This window comes from Cololabis saira, chromosome 23 (assembly GCF_033807715.1).
Source record: "Cololabis saira isolate AMF1-May2022 chromosome 23, fColSai1.1, whole genome shotgun sequence".
NCBI classification, from domain to species: Eukaryota; Metazoa; Chordata; class Actinopteri; order Beloniformes; family Belonidae; genus Cololabis; species Cololabis saira.
This window is the reverse complement of record NC_084609.1, coordinates 27,087,595-27,104,768: the sequence shown is the minus strand read 5'-3', so window position 1 is coordinate 27,104,768 and position 17,174 is coordinate 27,087,595. Positions and strand designations below refer to the sequence as shown.

General features: G+C 39.0%; 1 protein-coding gene across 1 annotated transcript in view; it reads left to right on the top strand.

The window, feature by feature from the left end:
* Positions 1-17,174, top strand: part of plxnc1 (plexin C1) — a 44,028-nt gene that overhangs the window by 25,247 nt on the left and 1,607 nt on the right. Inside the window, exons 18-30 of the mRNA XM_061714708.1 lie at positions 389-430; positions 887-1,011; positions 1,163-1,361; positions 3,483-3,629; positions 10,329-10,497; positions 10,720-10,820; positions 12,419-12,494; positions 13,041-13,075; positions 13,955-14,050; positions 14,774-14,937; positions 15,013-15,160; positions 15,257-15,397; positions 16,663-16,737. Of these exons, the coding sequence (XP_061570692.1) occupies positions 389-430; positions 887-1,011; positions 1,163-1,361; positions 3,483-3,629; positions 10,329-10,497; positions 10,720-10,820; positions 12,419-12,494; positions 13,041-13,075; positions 13,955-14,050; positions 14,774-14,937; positions 15,013-15,160; positions 15,257-15,397; positions 16,663-16,737 (1,518 nt within the window). The remainder of the gene's footprint in view (positions 1-388; positions 431-886; positions 1,012-1,162; positions 1,362-3,482; positions 3,630-10,328; positions 10,498-10,719; positions 10,821-12,418; positions 12,495-13,040; positions 13,076-13,954; positions 14,051-14,773; positions 14,938-15,012; positions 15,161-15,256; positions 15,398-16,662; positions 16,738-17,174) is intronic.

Here is a 17,174-nt window from a genome sequence, read left to right as displayed (position 1 = left end):
TTTCCCTACGGTATCAAACACTGAAAGTCTTGCCTGACTTACGTTCTTTGCAATTTTGCAGTTTTACTCTGAAAAACGTTCAAATACTCTTGACCTCTGTCATCAGTGAAGCTGCTGATCGTAGAATCCTCCAGAATGATCTTACTTATATCATCTATACATTTCTTCCTTTGTTTCAACCCCAACTCAAATGTGTGTTTCTGTCATCCAATAAAAGATGTTTTACTTCCTAAGATACAGCAGAAGTTGTGACTGTACTTGTTTGTGTCTTTGCATGAACAAACAAACAACATATTTAAACTTTGGTTGAACTTAAGTAAATTTCCCAATTGTTTTAGAAAAGACTTTGTACACCGGCAGATTAACACATCCACTTTTTGTTTTTCAGAGTGAAACTTTGATGGCATTGTGTATCAAAGACATTGGTCAGGTAAGGAATGGCAACGACTGCTGTGGTTCAACATTTTAGCTTATATGTGTATATACATACATATATACAGGACTGTCTCAGAAAATTAGAATATTGTGATAAAGTTCTTTATTTTCTGTAATGCAATTTAAAAAAAAAAATGTCATACATTCTGGATTCATTACAAATCAGCTGAAATATTGCAAGCATTTTATTATTTTAATATTGCTGATTATGGTTTACAGTTTAAGATTAAGATTCCTAGAATATTCAAATTTTTTGAGATAGGATATTTGAGTTTTCTTAAGCTGTAAGCCATGATCAGTAATATTAAAATAATAAAAGGCTTGCAATATTTCAGTTGATTTGTAATGAATCCAGAATGTATGACATTTTTGCATTACAGAAAATAAAGGACTTTATCACAATATTCTAATTTTCTGAGACTGTATATTTGTATTGCTCTTTTTTCTCCAGGATGTGGTGAAGACTCAGCTTGATGAGTGTTCCCAGAGTCTGTCCAAGCTGATCCAGGACCAGCTCTTCCTCACCTCCATGGTGCACACTCTGGAGGAGCAGAAGAGTTTCACTATCAAAGACAAGTACGTTTCGCTTTTTCTTTGAGGGTGACTCCTATTTTCTATCTAAATACCTTCTCATATCAGCTTCTCCTTCTCTTCTTCTGCTTGGATATGTGTATTCCAACATGTCCAACTACCACCTATCATCTCCTCTGACTCCTCTCTCTTCCAGGTGTGCGGTGGCATCTCTGCTCACCGTAGCGCTTCACAGCAACTTGCCGTACCTGACGGAGGTGATGGAAGTTCTGCTCAAAGATCTGATGCAGCAGAAAAGCAACGCACAGCCCAAACTGCTGCTACGACGCACTGAATCCATAGTGGAGAAGCTGCTGACCAACTGGATATCCATCTGCCTTTACGGCTTCCTGCGGGTCTGTTGGCCTTTTGTATAACTTAGATCCTCGAAAGTTATATTTTTACTTCACTTGCCAAAAGAAATTTGTTTCATTACTTTTAATAGTACTTTTTATTTTCCATTGCATCACATAAAATGGATAACTGCATGTCCTGAACCTGGATGTCCACCCATGAACGCACCATTATAGCCCAGTAAACATTAGAAACCTTTGCAATACAGGTAATTTGTAATAATAATTATTATTATCGTAAAAACACCCCTTAACAGTTACAGTTCTGATGAGGGGATTTTCCTATGGTCGTATTCGCCCCAAACGAACAGACCTTAACGATTGTAACCGTCAAGTTTTTTCTTACAGCCATGAATCCAAACAGTTACAACATGAAGCACATCTGTGGTGTTAGTTGGGGCGAAACTTGTGGTCATAATCATGTCTAAAATGCTTATCAACAGCCTCTGCAGCGTATTCTTCCTCATGACATGGGAACATTTTAAGCGCCTCTACAACGACTGATTCATTATTGTTAACACTGGCCATCACCTGGTTAGAAATGTCATAAAATGAATTAATGTGTTGGACTTCTGTAATGAACGTGTGTGTTTGCACTCAAGGCAACTGCCTCAGACTTGACCCGTTCATCCAATGGCCTATTAATCTAATGAACTGTCTTACATGCAGTTTAAATCCATCAGTGACGTTACTGTCATGTTTCATTCTGACCACGTTTTCTGGAGACATTTCCTGAAATTGTTGGTTGACCTTTTGAGGAGTTTTGTGGTCATCCAGTTCACTTCAGTTCAATTCAGTTCAATTCAGTTCAATTCAGTTCTATTTTGTCTATTACAATTCAAGATGTCTCTAGACCTTTTCCAGAAACCCAGAACATGACCCAGAGCAATTATTAGATAAACAATGGCAGGGAAAAACTCCCCAAGTTGGAGAAAAACATTGGCAATGAAGCTCCCCTTTAAAGAGGGAAGAAACCTCGAGCAGGACCTGGATCCTAAGGGGGAACATCCTGGTAAAGGCCAGCTGGGCAGAGCAGGAACAGGGAGATAGGGAAGAGAGAATGAGGGGAAAGAGAAAGGAAAGGCACAGACATATTGTTAAAGGTACAAAAGACAAGATATATCAGTATTATCCGTGAGCAGGAGAACTGTGTACATGAGTTCTGTGTACATATGACTGGTGCATGGTTAGTTGGTGTACTACAGATACGACTATATAAATACACATGGTCGTGAGCATAAGGCTTTTTTCCTTTTGCTGACATCGAGATCAGTGACATGTGACAGTGTTCACAGAGAAATTTCAGCCACAGAAGCCACAGTATCATGAGAAAAGCCACAAAACAAAGCATGACGAGTTTCACAAAGTTTACAGTCATGTGTTTTGAGATTCTCCTCATCCTTTGCAAAGTATTTCTGGTATTTATTTGAAGGCATTGTTTTATGTTGTTTTATAAACTTCTGCAAGTCTAAAGAAAAGCAAAATATAAATAATGATTAAATTAAAATTAATTTAAAGATTTTTGTTGCACTAGTGGCCTTTACAAGAAAAGTAGGAATCAGGAAACAGGTGGAGAGAGGGGGGAAGACATGCAGTAAAGAGCAGCAGGCTGGGGAGTTGAACCTGCGCTGCCTGCACGAGGACTACAGCCTCTTACTGACAATGACACCTTAAAGTGTTGCTCTGAAGTCTTAGCCTTGTTTTTCACTGTATGTGAACATTTGTGCTTTATGAAATATGAAGGAACTGCTTTGTGAACGGCTGCTTTAACTGTGCAGCTATAAAAGGATCACAGGTCTCCATCATAGAGACCATGGCGTGATAGAAACAGTCATCAAGGTGACGGTTCTTTTTCTGATTTTCTAGCAGGTCATTTGCTTCTCCTTTTCAGAAACTTAAGCTGTCACTTCAACCTTTTGTGTTAATTCACTGCTTGGGGTTGGGTTTGTCTCCATCCTGCTGTTTTGTTACTGGTTTAACCCAGAAGAAGCAAGTGCAAAACCACATAAACAAAATATAAACTTAACGCTACCTCAGGTTTATTGCTTAAAGTTTCCCCACCGAGTTTACTTGTTGTGTTTCTTTTTTTGAGAAACCGAAGTTCCTATTTCTGACTGTGTGCAGGAAACCGTTGGCCAGCACCTGTTCCTCTTGGTGAGCGCTCTCACGCAGCAGATCGCTAAGGGCCCGGTGGACTCGGTGACGGAGAAAGCTCTGTACACACTCAGCGAGGACTGGCTACTGTGGCAGGCTCAGGACTTCAGCTCCCTGGTACACACACCTACACACACCAACACACACCAACACACACCAACACACACCAACACACACCAACACACACCAACACACACCAACACACACCAACACACACCAACACACACCAACTCACACCAACACACACCGAGGCCAAACAAGAGGCTCTTTCACCTGCAGAGGAGCATCAGCTCTGCAGAGGCTGTAACTCTGGCTCAGTCCTCACACATGTGAAACCAGCCGTCACTAGTTCTGCAATCACGATTCCGTTTTTGGTCTGTCGGTCTGGTCAGAAATGAGCCGGGGATTGTTGCAGAATTACGATCAGCAAACTCTGAGCTAAAAAAAACCAAGTCAGAGTTGAAGAAACTGGGTTTCTGGTAACAGTGTGCACCATTACCATGTAAAGAAATCATCAGTGCAGCTCCGTTACCGTGATGCACTATGGCAACGGCAAGTAAACAGAAAAGATCCTCCTGCTTTTCTGTATTGAATAAGAGTTTTTTTGCAGTCTCATGGTAAATTTGACCTCATATAAGATAAGATAAGAAATCCTTTAATATTTCTGTAGAAAAGTAAGATGGCTGCAGCGGCTACGGGAAAAATTGCAGAGTAATACACAACATAACATAAAGAGAAAAGAAAAAAAGGAAGAAACTTCTTTCGAGTCAGGCCAGTTTTTTCACACCTCAGCATACCATTGCCCTCTTATTTAGCATGTAGCTATATTGGTTATGCAACTGTGCAGAATAACAGCAACGCTCTAACAAAATTCATGGGTGTAGGCTCTGCCAGGCAGTATTTTGATATCTGACACACTTTCAACACACTTCCACAGTTACATTTGTCACAAGTGCATCGTCTTCACTCAAGAGAAGGACATGTTCAGATGTCAAAATGTGTATTATAAGATTGATTGCTTAATGAAACTGAACTCGCTTCATCTTTATGAAGAGAAGACTGCAAAAACTCAAAATATTAACAAGAATATTTGTCTTATTTCTAGTTAAAATGTCTAATTTTTAGTAAAAAAAAAATCTCATTACACTTAAAACAAGACTCATCACTGGAAAAAAAACAATTTTCACCTGTTTCAAGTAGATTTTCACTTAAAATAAGTAGAAAAATCTGCCAGTGGAACAGGATTTTTTTGCTTGTAATGAGAAGATAAATCTTGTCCCACTGGCAGATTTTTCTACTTATTTCAAGTGAAAATTTACTTGAAACAGGTGAAAATTGTCAAATAAGTTATTTTTCTGGTGACGACTCTTGTTTTAAGTGTAATGAGATTTTTTGACTAAAAATGAGACATTTTAACTAGAAATAAGACAAATATTCCTGGTAAGATTTTGAGTTTTTGCAGTGAAGGAGAGGGAAGAACTCGGGTTTTGTGGAAATAACAGAAGTTACATAGGTAACTATGGTGAGTCAGTCAGGAGGGGACGGAAAATAATTACCATAATAGGTTATGGTCAGAGAGGAAGATGAAAAATCTCAAGAGACGCAGCCTGTTAAGGGTCAGAGTGGAAGGGCTTGGCTGACTCCAACCGCTAAAATCAGCTGTTAACCGCAGAAGTTTAAAGATACAGTAGAAAAAAGGCCACAATGTATCACCTTCCCAGACAGGAAATATCTGCATTCAGCCAGACATTAAGAACCAAATTAAAGCGGTTTGTTGACACGAATTAGGGGCGTTTTAACCCTGGTACCTGGAAACGCATTACCAAGTACTAAGAAAGATCAAATACTGAGCCTGATCAACAGTTTCCTGTTAGTGGTCTATTTAGATGTCAAGCAGAGGGCACATAGATGTGCTATGTTATTAGCTGTGAGTCTTAGCAAACACTCAGAGCTGCAGCCTCTGTTGAATACGCCAGGTAAAAAAAAGCTGTTAAAAGCCTAAATCGAGGAAGTACTATATGTCAGATCACACAGATTCACTACTGTTCGAGCTGCTTCCTTCGGACACGCCCTGTCTCTGCAGCAGCAAGGGTTTAAAGTTAGTTCTCTATTTGTGTCCCATAGTCACTAGCAGAGTATGGTTAAATCACAAAACAGTTTTGTGAAAGAAAATATAATAGTACTACTGTATCAATAAAGAAATGCTTATCATTAACTATTAGAATTAAGACACAGTATTTCTGCACACTAGTAGCAGATCAGTTCATATACTAGGAAGAGAGCAAAACAAAGAGTGAATGGTCTTGGCTGAGCTGTCTTGCACAGAAATATGACAGTGCATCAGAAACTGTGATGTTTCATCTGAGGTGGGTCTTGATTAAGAAAAAAAAAGTGTCACACATGATTTTAAACAGAGGGGGAAAAAAAGAAATCTCCTGAAATCTCACCTGCATAGCCCTGATGAAGCTCCCTGATTTAATTTTTGACTGTTGGGAGGTTAAATGATAAAGACTAAAAATATAAAGGGGACATGTTACGGAAAGAATAAAACCTTGACTTTAGAGTCTGATGTGACAACCAAATCAAAAACTCCAAAATAACTTTATTTGAGACCAACTAGATCTAAAGATGAGTCGGTCAGCAGAGACTTGAGGGTACACTGATACCACTCAGATTTCACTCAATAATCAGCTTATACATGTTTATATATCCACCCAACCTCACATCCGTACATCTGCTCTACCTCTTTCTTTTTTTACTCCTTTTTTCCCCCAGTAGCAACTATTCAAATCTAACTTGTCTATAGGCCCTTTCCAGAGACCCAGAGGATGGCCCCTGGGCAATTATTACATAAACAATGGCAGGTAAAAAGGTCCTGGGGTGAACTCGGTAGTGAAAAGTGTTGTGGTTGAGGTGTGGAGAGGACCCAAATGCAGATCTGGGGGCAAAAGGAGTTGCAAACAAAGAGTCCTTTTTAACAGAAGGTACTGCCAGGGCAGGAATCCAAAGATGAGAAAAATATCCACTAGAACAGTGGTTCTCAAATGGGGGTACGCGTACCCCTGGGGGTACGTGAAGACACTCCAGGGGGTACGTGAGATTTTAAAATATACATATATTTAAAAAGTAGCATCCATGCAAAAATCCTTTAAAAATAATTATTTCATAAATAATTGAGGAAAATATAAGTCTAAATTCATAAAATGAATTTTATCTTCAGGAGTAGGCTATTCAACTTATTATCCTAAAACCGCCTCCACCTAATCCACCTAACCTGTCAAATGCCACCTGGCTTCACCTGTCAATCACTTGGACCAACGATGGAGTCGTGGTTGAAGCATAGCAGCAATATTTTTATGTTTAATAAATCACTTACTGATGGCACAGTGCTCTGTTTTAGGTCTTTTTTTTTACAACCAAAAGTGCTTTGCGCTGGTTAGGGGATACTTGGCTGAAAAAATATTTCACAGGGGGTACATCACTGAAAAAAGGTTGAGGATCACTGAGATAGAATACAAAGGAGACCCAAGACAGCACTCCCTGGTAGAAAATCAGGATGATCATAGACCGATGACAACGGACCATGAAGGAGATGGACTTGCAGAAGGAAGGAAAAGAAGAAGCAGACAAGACACAGGTGCAAATGGGAAGTTAAACTGGAACATTTTCAAAATAAAATTGAATAAAATTCAATTCAATTTTATTCGTATAGCGTCTATTACAAGTGGCAAGGAAAACTCCCCTTTAGGAGGGAAGAAACCTTGAGCAGGACCTGGATCATAAGGGGGACCTTCCTGCCGGAGGCCAGACTGGGGGGGGCGGGGACCTCAGCAGCACACAGCAGGCATGTGGAAGCAGCAGCGGGATGACCAGAGGGGGCGGGGGGACCGCAAGCCAGCACGCATAGGCCTATAGCAGCATATCTACCGCGAAGCTGTATTTGAGACTAACTATTATAGTCTTGTTCTATAGCTGCAACTATGACTACTGACTCTAACACACTAGTTTTTATAGTGCTGCTGACGCCAGAGTTTACACTACCTACACCAGCTAGAGGTTTACTAAACACTAGAAAAAACAGGAACTAGATTACAAAACCAGGAAATCAATAAAAAAACAGAAGGAGAAAACAAAACCCCAACATAAAAAGACTAAATTTGTAAAGGACCCCACCCCCTTGTGGCTGCTATGAATAGATCTCTAAAGACAAGGTTAAAACAGTGCTGTAGGACTTTGTCCCTGTTCTACTTTGACCAGTGCGAACTGGTAAGTACACTAGCACAGGAATATGAGTCAAATGTTGAAAAAAAAGGATGTAATACATCTCTTTTAGAGTTTCAAAACAAGTTTTCAAGGGTTATAATATTATGATAATTTTGGGTATTAGTACTAACAGATAAAAATTTAAACAATTTAATACAAGATTCAGTTTGCAGTTATGGAGATTTTAGCATAGAAAGAAAAACATTTCAGGATTCTCATTTAAATCGTAAATACAAATAGTCTTTCAATAGTGATTTATCTACTTAGTTATCTTCCTCTTCTCATACATTTCCTTCCCTCTACTGCTGCACAGACCCAACGCACAGCACATCATTTCCATCTAATCTAACAAACCGCTCTCTCACATGTCTACTCGTTCCCATTCATTAGATACTGTGTGCATTAGCCTCAGAAGTGCCGAGATAGATAATAATATAGCGATCAATACAAGCTTTTATTTACCACACTTCTCAGCAGAAGTCCCTACCGCTGCATTAAACTTTCTAACGATGTACGACAGATAGTGCAGTCAATCTCCTAATGTATGAATATACTGTACTGGTTACCCTCAGGCTTTTACGAAGTTACTGTTTGCAAAATGTGAAGCCATATTAGTAATGTTGGTTTTTGTTGGTTTTAGATTTGTTTGAATGCCTGCTATGCTGTACAAGCAGCTGCAGTGAAGTCGCACACTGATCCAGACTCAACAAACTGTGAACCATCTTTTTTGTTGAAAAATACAATAAAATCATCTTGGTGGATCTTAGTACTAGGCAAATACAACCTCAGACAAATGACAACAAATGTGTTTTCATTGTCTCGCTATTAATTTAGTACAAATGAAAACAAACAGAAAAAAAACATACTTGATATATTAAGTATGTAGCGTGTAAATCCACCTTTAACTGCATTAAACTGAAGTTGTTGTTTTGCTCTCTTAAGGTTCCATCACAACATTTAAAATGTATATAAAAAAGTATATCCTAAAAAGAAAAAAGAAAAATAACCAATAAATAGCTAAATAATTAAAAAAAGAGCAATATAAAAAATGAGCAATGTACAAAAGAAATACTAAACAGAAATACTAAACCTGAAAAACGAATAATAAATACATGTGCAAAAATATTGTTCATTTTTCGGGTTTGTATGGGGAAACAGACTATATTTTTTTGTTTGTCTGAAGTTTGTCTGAGGTCTGAGGTGGATAATCTTTCTCACTGTAAAACACTGAATTCCAAATTGTTTGGAAATGGCTTTCTAACTCTTCCCAGATTGATGGAACAGTCACTTCTCTTAAACTATTGCTTATGTCTCTACCTCTTGGCATTGTGTTAACACATACGTGAAAGCTCACATCCACTAAACTACCAAAACGTATTCTTTTAAATAGGCTGGCACACCTGCTGCAGATACATTCATCCAGGATCATGATTAGCCGCACCTGGCTGCAACAAACCCTTGTAAATCTTCCACTAAAGCAGTGTTTCTCAACCCTGGTCCTCGTGGGCCCCTGTCCTGCATGTTTTAGATGTTTCCCTGCACCAACACACCTGATTCTAATTAAAGGTCCTCATTAGCTTGTCATCAAGGTCTGCACAACTCTGTTGATGACACACGTACTTGTATCAGGGTGTGCTGAAGCAGGGTAACATCTTTTTTTTTTTTTCCTTTTTGGTTTCATTTTATGACATAAACCAGTGGTTCCCAACCTTTTTTCAATGGAGCCCCCCCAACTTGTGTATAAGACCAGCCGGGCCCCCCGACCCGTACGTACTAGCAGCAAAAGAGTAAAATTATTCGTTACAAACCTTTTTAATTAAAAAAATGAACATTAATTATGTTTTTTTGATACATTTCTCTTTGGTTTACCCTGTACTTTGTTTTTCTCACCTTCCTTTTGTGTCACCAATGTATAAAATACGCACAAAAAATTATTGCAAGGACATAAAAATATTTCTGAAAAATGTCTCTTTTAATATGAGAGAAATTTTTTTTACATTTTTCCTTTAACAACCTGTCGGAGTAGTAGTATGATTAAATGTTGAATAATGATATAATAATACATTTTTAAGTTTTTATCCTGATAAATGACTTATTATTTTAAAATGACCAAAATATATTTCTACGTGGGTTTATACAGACTTGGATTACTGTATTCCATTAGGTGTTTTATTATGATTTTTTATTTATTTAACATGTGTAAATATAATTTTTACAACTGCATATCCTGAAAGCAGATAAAGTTTCGCGCCCCCCCAGAGATCTCTGGCGCCCCCCCAGGGGGGGCCGGACCCCAGGTTGGGAGACACTGACATAAATAATGGCATGGGGAAACAGATTATATTTTTTTGGTATGTCCCCAGTACTAAGACCCACTACAATCAGAAACATAGGATTGAGACTGGTGACACTCAGCTTTGTACATGACAGTAAATGTTGGGATGAACTGTGACATATGGGGAATAAAGTTAAAGCTCTGACGGATGGCATCACTATTACTGCTAAGCAGGAATTGGAAGGAGATGTCAGTGGTGTTTGTGTGTCTGTTTCCAGAAGCTGAAGGTGCTGTTTGCGGTGGGCAGTGACGGGGAGGTCAGCGAGCCTCTGGAGGTGGACGCCCTCACCTGCGACACGGTCGAGCAGCTCAAGGAGAAGATCCTTTCTGCCTTCAAGTCCAAGTTCGGTTTCCCCTACAATTCTTCCCTCAGAGATATTTGTATTGGTGAGTGTCACACCGGTGGTCGGTGGGTTCAGTTTCATCGCTCAAAATACTGGCTGTAATAATCCCCGCTCCTCTAAAAATACAAAATGATGATCGTACGCTGACATGTCTTTTGCTCTTCTGCCACTGAAGCAGTCTTTATGGTTTATTTTAGGAACCACGTGCACAGAAAACAAAGGTTTTTCATGTGTTTAACCATTAGCTTGTGGTTTTGTCCACCAGAGTACGAGAAGGAAGGGTTGTTCATTCCTCTTCAGGAAGTGGATGCCACCTCTGAGGTTATTGAGCAGGTGACGATGCTCAACACCCTAAAACACTACAAGGTGAGAAACCTGGACTGCAACCGTAAACCGCAGTAACTGCAGAGTTCAGTTCACTGATTGTGACTGATTCTGTCTGCAGAAAAAGGAAACGCGTTCTTAAAATTACAGATATTTTTTTTCACACTCTAAAAATGAACTTCCCTTAGTATTTCAGATTAGGACTAAATTGATCTTACAGTAAAAAGCTGCTTAGTTTCACATGCAGCCAGACTGACTAGCAAACAGCAGAAGCGGTTTTCTGTATTAATACATTTTACTTCTCGTTTCATGACTTTGAAATCTGTTGCAGAGCTCAGACTTTGCTGTTGGGATGAACAAATTAAATTTGAGCTAACTGAGTCGGTGAGAAATACAGCAGGGAGAGGAAATGAAAGCTCCTCTCTGTCTGTTAGTAGGAGAACGTTTTTACATGACGGAAAAACAAACTAGTGGAGAGAGTGGTTTTTAATGGCTTTATAATGGGATCAAAGCTCATCGTGCATCACTGTGAGAGAAAGAGACTCTTTAATCTGTGCTGTATCACAGCCTGGTGAACTCGACTGCACCAGTTAAATAACATAACTGGATAACGTATGGTTATTCATGCAGTTGTTGTTGTCTGGGACAGTTGTTATAGTGTCCAAGTATCACTGCTGTGCAGAATTACACACCTTTGTAGTACTAGATTTACCAATGCCAGCACAGTCCTTCCCTCTAAATTCCATGATTTTTTTAAAGTCAATGCTGACAAAGATGAAGTTATTATAATCCAGCATGTAGATGCTGAAAATGATGGCATTAATGTCAACTTTACTTCAGTTTTAGACTCAACTGGTTTTTCTCAAAATATGCTAAGAGGTTCTCGCTGTCTTCTTCAAACGTTTGATTCTGTTTTGACGTGCGATAGAAATTAAACTTCTAACAGCATTTCCTCACAGTAAGTGTAAATTGTCTTTATATTCCTCCAGTCCTGCACTAACAATGCCAATTTTCAGGAAAGAAAAAAATCTGAAAATAAAGTTAGACATTCTTTTCCCTCAGCTACGAAATCAATAAATATTTCTGGCTCTGATCATCTCGGATTAAACTGATTAATGCACCCGTTTTCAAATCTGCTGCTGTGGTTAAGTGTGCTAAATAGTGAATGGAGTGGGGGACTTTTAACATAACACCAAGTAGGGAATCGGGAGAATAACACACCATTTTCTGACTGTTTCAATGCTGTGCTCTGAAACACAAATGTCTTTGAAATAAGTCATTTTAAGACACTTTACATAAATAGTAAACAAGTTCTGTGTAATTCTAATATGTGTAATTATAGTCTAGTCATATTCCAGTTAAATCCATAGCAGCCCACCACGTCTCTGATGACTAGTGATGTCCTTTCATCACACAAAACATCAGCTTTTATGTTTCAAGTGCTGCACAGATATGTGATAAAGCCTCAAATATAATTCTCTGAAACATAAAGTTCCGTCAAGTTTAAATGCTAGATTACAGTTTGTGATGTTTGTCAGTGCATTTTTAAATGTTTAGAGCCTGTTTTTTATCGTAGCAGGTACACGTAGATTGTGAAACAAGAGACAACTTAAACTTATGTGAAGCTTGTTCTCCTGTAGGTTAATGATGGAGGGACGATCAAAGTGCTTTCAACTAAGACTCATCCTCCTCTGAGCCCTCAGCCGAGCGTAAAAGGTGACTGAATGCATGACATATACAGTTTCTTAAAATGTTCATTCAATTTTTAACATCAGTTAAATTTCAAAATAAATCGGAAAACCTGAGATATGTTTAGCAAAGTTATTGATTCTTGATCTTTGGAGCACATTTTACTAGAATAAGGTCAAATTGAGGCCCTCTTGGCATCTTTTCTTTAGGTTTAAAACATATTTCAGTTTTCAGTTACAATGTTGAGAATATGACCTTAGTGCCCTATGATCCACTGATCAGGTGATGACCTCCATCCTCCCAGCATGCACCTGTACAGCTCTGCTGGAGAGGACTCTCACACCTGACAGCCTCATAAAAGCCATCAGAGCTCCCTCTTTTCCTATGATCTGACTAGTTAATGATCAAGAGGTTAAAATTGTTGAGAAATCATTGATCTGCTTCATCTGCGCCCCGAAGATTTCTCTTCCCCTTCATAGACTCCATACTGTGTTGTTGCCTTCCTTATATTAATAAGCTGAAAGATGTCATAACAATTCCTGTTTAACGTTGTTTTATTATATATTCCTGCAGATGACGAGGACTTCTCCGGAAAATACTTCCATCTGGTGAGTCACCATTCGTCTTTTTTGTTTTTAAAAGTGGATAATCAACTGAGCTTTAGAGGCAGATGCACTAAACCTCCTATTTCAAAAGTAAACACGGATTTCAAAGCTATTGACGAAATGTTTGAGATGTGCTTCAGTAGAAATACCACAGGGATACAGTTGATAAGCTTCCCTCTTCTGTTCATTGAGTTTTGCTTTGGGAGTAGAGTTAGGATCTGAGCTGGAGAGTTCGACTGTGTAGTAAACTGCAAATCTGAGCAGCTCCTTGAATGATGTATTGTATTTTTACTGTGAGAGCACCTACAAGAAAAAGTCCAAGACCTGCTTGGTTGGTGTTTTGGAGTTTATTGTCACTCAGACACCTAATCATATGTTAAGAAATACCCTGCAAAAACTCAAAATCTTAACATGAATATTTGTCTTATTTCTAGTTAAAATGTCTAATTCTTTCCTCAAAAAAATCTCATTACACTTAAAACAAGACTCATCACTGGAAAGAACAACAATTTTCACCTGTTTCAAGTACATTTTCACTTAAAATAAGTAGAAAGATCTGCCAGTGGAACAAGATTTTTTGTGCTTGTAATGAGAAGATAAATCTTGTCCCACTGGCAGATTTACTTATTTCAAGTGAAAATTTACTTGAAACAGGTGAAAAGTGTCAAATAACAAGTTATCTTTCTGGTAATGACTCTTGTTTTAAGTGTAATGAGATTTTTTTGACTAAAAATTTGACATATTAACTAGAAATAAGAAAAATATTGCTGGTAAGATTTTGAGTTTTTGCAGTGTAGAAGCGGGAAAAATCCAAAGAACAGTACCATTCTAATCACTTTACATTTCAGGAAACTAATTTCTTGACTTGGTGTTCTGGTGTAGATTGATCCGGATGAAGACGGGGACCAAATGAAGAACCCTGAGGGGAAGAAGTTGAAGCTGAAAGAAGTGCACCTCACTAAGTTACTCTCCACCAAGGTAACAGGAACTGACAGGAGTTTTATTTGTTGAGACAAACTTAAACCCCAACAAGCAGAACTGATACCAGAACCTGTCTCATTCATGTTCATCTTTAAAACCAGCAGCAGTGTTAATGAGGAAGAAGGATGGGCAGCATGCTGCACCCTGCTGGAAGTTCCTCTTCCTTTTCACACTGCAAAAACTCAAAATCTTACCAGGAATATTTGTCTTATTTCTAGTTAAAATGTCTTGTTTTAAGTCAAAAAATCTCATTACACTTACCAGAAAAATAACTTGTTATTTGACAATTTTCACCTGTTTCAAGTAAATTTTCACTTGAAATAAGTAGAAAATCTGCCAGTGGGACAAGATTTATCTTCTCATTACAAGCAAAAAATCTTGTTCCACTGGCAGATTTTTCTACTTATTTTAAGTGAAAATCTACTTGAAACATGTGAAAATTGTTGTTTTTTCCAGTGATGAGTCTTGTTTTAAGTGTAATTAAAAAAAATAACTAGAAATAAGACAAATATTCTTGTTAAGATTTTGAGTTTTTGCAGTTCAGAGACTATTGCAAAAGCAGCTGGAACTTTGATCTTCCCTTTTTTTTTTCAAACAGGAAATGAACAAGTGGCAGCACAGATACGTCTGCTGAGAGCAGGGTCGTAGATTACTCTTATCTGAGTGAAGAAAGCTCAGAGGAAGTCTGAAACTTCAACATCTCTCTTTCATATCTCAAAGGTGGCGGTGCATTCGTTTGTGGAGAAGCTGTTCAGGTCCATCTGGGGGCTGTCGCAGAGCAAAGCTCCAGCTGCTGTCAAATACTTCTTTGACTTCTTAGATGCTCAGGCAGACAACATGAAGATCACCGACCCAGATGTGCGGCACATCTGGAAGACCAATAGGTACACTGGAGTCATCTTTCTGTGAAAGACTTTTAAATGAAACGGCTCTCTCAAAATCTGTCCTCTTGTTCCCAGTTTGCCGCTGCGCTTCTGGATCAACATCCTGAAAAACCCCCAGTTTGTTTTTGACCTGGAGAAGAGTCCTCACATGGATGGCTGCCTGTCCGTCATCGCTCAGGCCTTCATGGACTCCTTCTCTCTGAGTGACATCCAGCTGGGGAAGGTAAAATACGGTGCAAATGTCACAAGATCAAGCACAGAAAGAGACGTTTTTCTTTTCTGTCCCTGCAAACCTTGATTATATCTAACTATGTTCCAGCACACACCGACCAACAAGCTGCTCTACGCCAGAGACATTCCCAAATTCCAACAGGAAGTGAAGACTTACTACAAACAGATCAGAGACCTGTCGCCCATCACAGACGCTGAATTCAGAGACTTCCTGCAAGGAGAGTCAAAGGTAAAGGCCGTTCTTGCGCAAATTGAAACAAGTTCCAGTTCCAGTAGGAAGTTTGCATACGCACCAATCAGGGACATACGCAATGCTGGGCTCGTCAGTGAGCTATTTTAATGCTTCTTTTTCAGAGGCAGAATGAGTTTAAAACATGCATCCTTCATGGAAACATATACAAACGTATACCAAGGTTTAATTCATGGAGAACTATTATACAAACGAAGCGAAGACCCTCCTCCACCCTTAAGCTGGACCTGGATATTCTGTTCATAAAAGTTTTGAACAGAATCGATGGTGAAGGACAACCCTTAAATGAATGGGACTTACTGCCAGCAATGTGGACCAAACTCACTCTGTTTGTATCTGGACTGAAAGGCCTGAGCAACAGACTCAGTACCTCGAATTATGCAACTGCAGAACCTTTTACCGACCAGTCTGTTATGGACGAACCCATCCCAGAGTCTAGACTCCTCTTCTGGGGGAGATGTTTTAGGGAGACTAAGATCCTGGAAGTAGTCCTTCCACTGCCTGATGACGTCCCCAGTCGAGGTTTCCAGCGCTTCAACCTCACCGTAGACGGTGCTGATGACATTAAGTTGGCTGGCGGTTAAGACCGTAAAGGTGCATCATTTTGCTCTGATCTGGTTCTGTGATGTCACAAATCTGAGCAGCTCACTGGAGACACGTTTTCGGACCAATGTGGCCAGGAAGTGACACAGTTGTTAGTTTGCAATTTTAGTTTTTTTATCTGCCATTTTTATCAAAACCCTAAAATAGGAATTTCAACTTTTTCATATTAAATCTTTGATCATCTAGTTCAGCTCCTGTTTCAGCACCACACTTTGTCCCAGTTCCAGCTGCTGGTTTGATTTATGCTTGAAGAACTTAATATACTTCCTTCTTAATTATTCATTTGTACATATTTACAAAGCACTCGGATCACGATACAGCCAGAGGAGAAAGATCTGACTACCAGTAGTTAATATGTTCGGGACCAGCACAACAAACTACAAGAACAATGGACAACAATGATGGTTATGAGATAGTTTGGTTTAGTTTTGACCTTGTATTTACTGTATTTCTGGGAGCTCCAGAACAAACTAAACCCTTCTCCCACCCTCGTCCCTGCTGATTTTTAATGTTGTGAAAGTAAAAGAGCGGCGACAGAAATCACTGAGAGCCCAGCATTCCTGTTACATTCACGACCGTGATGACTATCAGTCTGTAGCTCCAGGAATCCCAGCAGTAAAAGGATCCGTTTTCATTTTCAGAAACACGAAAATGAGTTCAATGAAGCTGCAGCCCTCAGAGAACTCTACAAGTTCATCCTGCGCTACTTCACACAGGTCAGTGCTTCATTTTCTTCTTTCATCTTTTTGTTGATGTTCAGGCAGTAAGACAAACCTCAGAACAGCATCCTGTTTCTGGGATGAAAAGTTATCACAAGAATCCATCAGATTGGAATGGGGGGGGCATTTTTGCTTCGTTACTATGGCTACAGCTCATGCCCTTGTACTGAAAGGCATGTGGTTTTGTCACGGCCTTCCTATGCTCCAAAACCAGCATAATTCAAAATTATTCCAATAAAGGCCGTCGGTGGTAGCAGGCACTTCCTCGACTTGATTGTTGGAAAATATGTATTATATGTACTTTATTTCTATCCAAATTGGATAAAACAATAACCAAAACTATCCTACAACTTAAATGTAAACGAAAGTTAACTTAATCTGATCTTTCCAGTAAGAAGTGGTCAAAAATAATTGTACAAAAACCTCCCGTCATC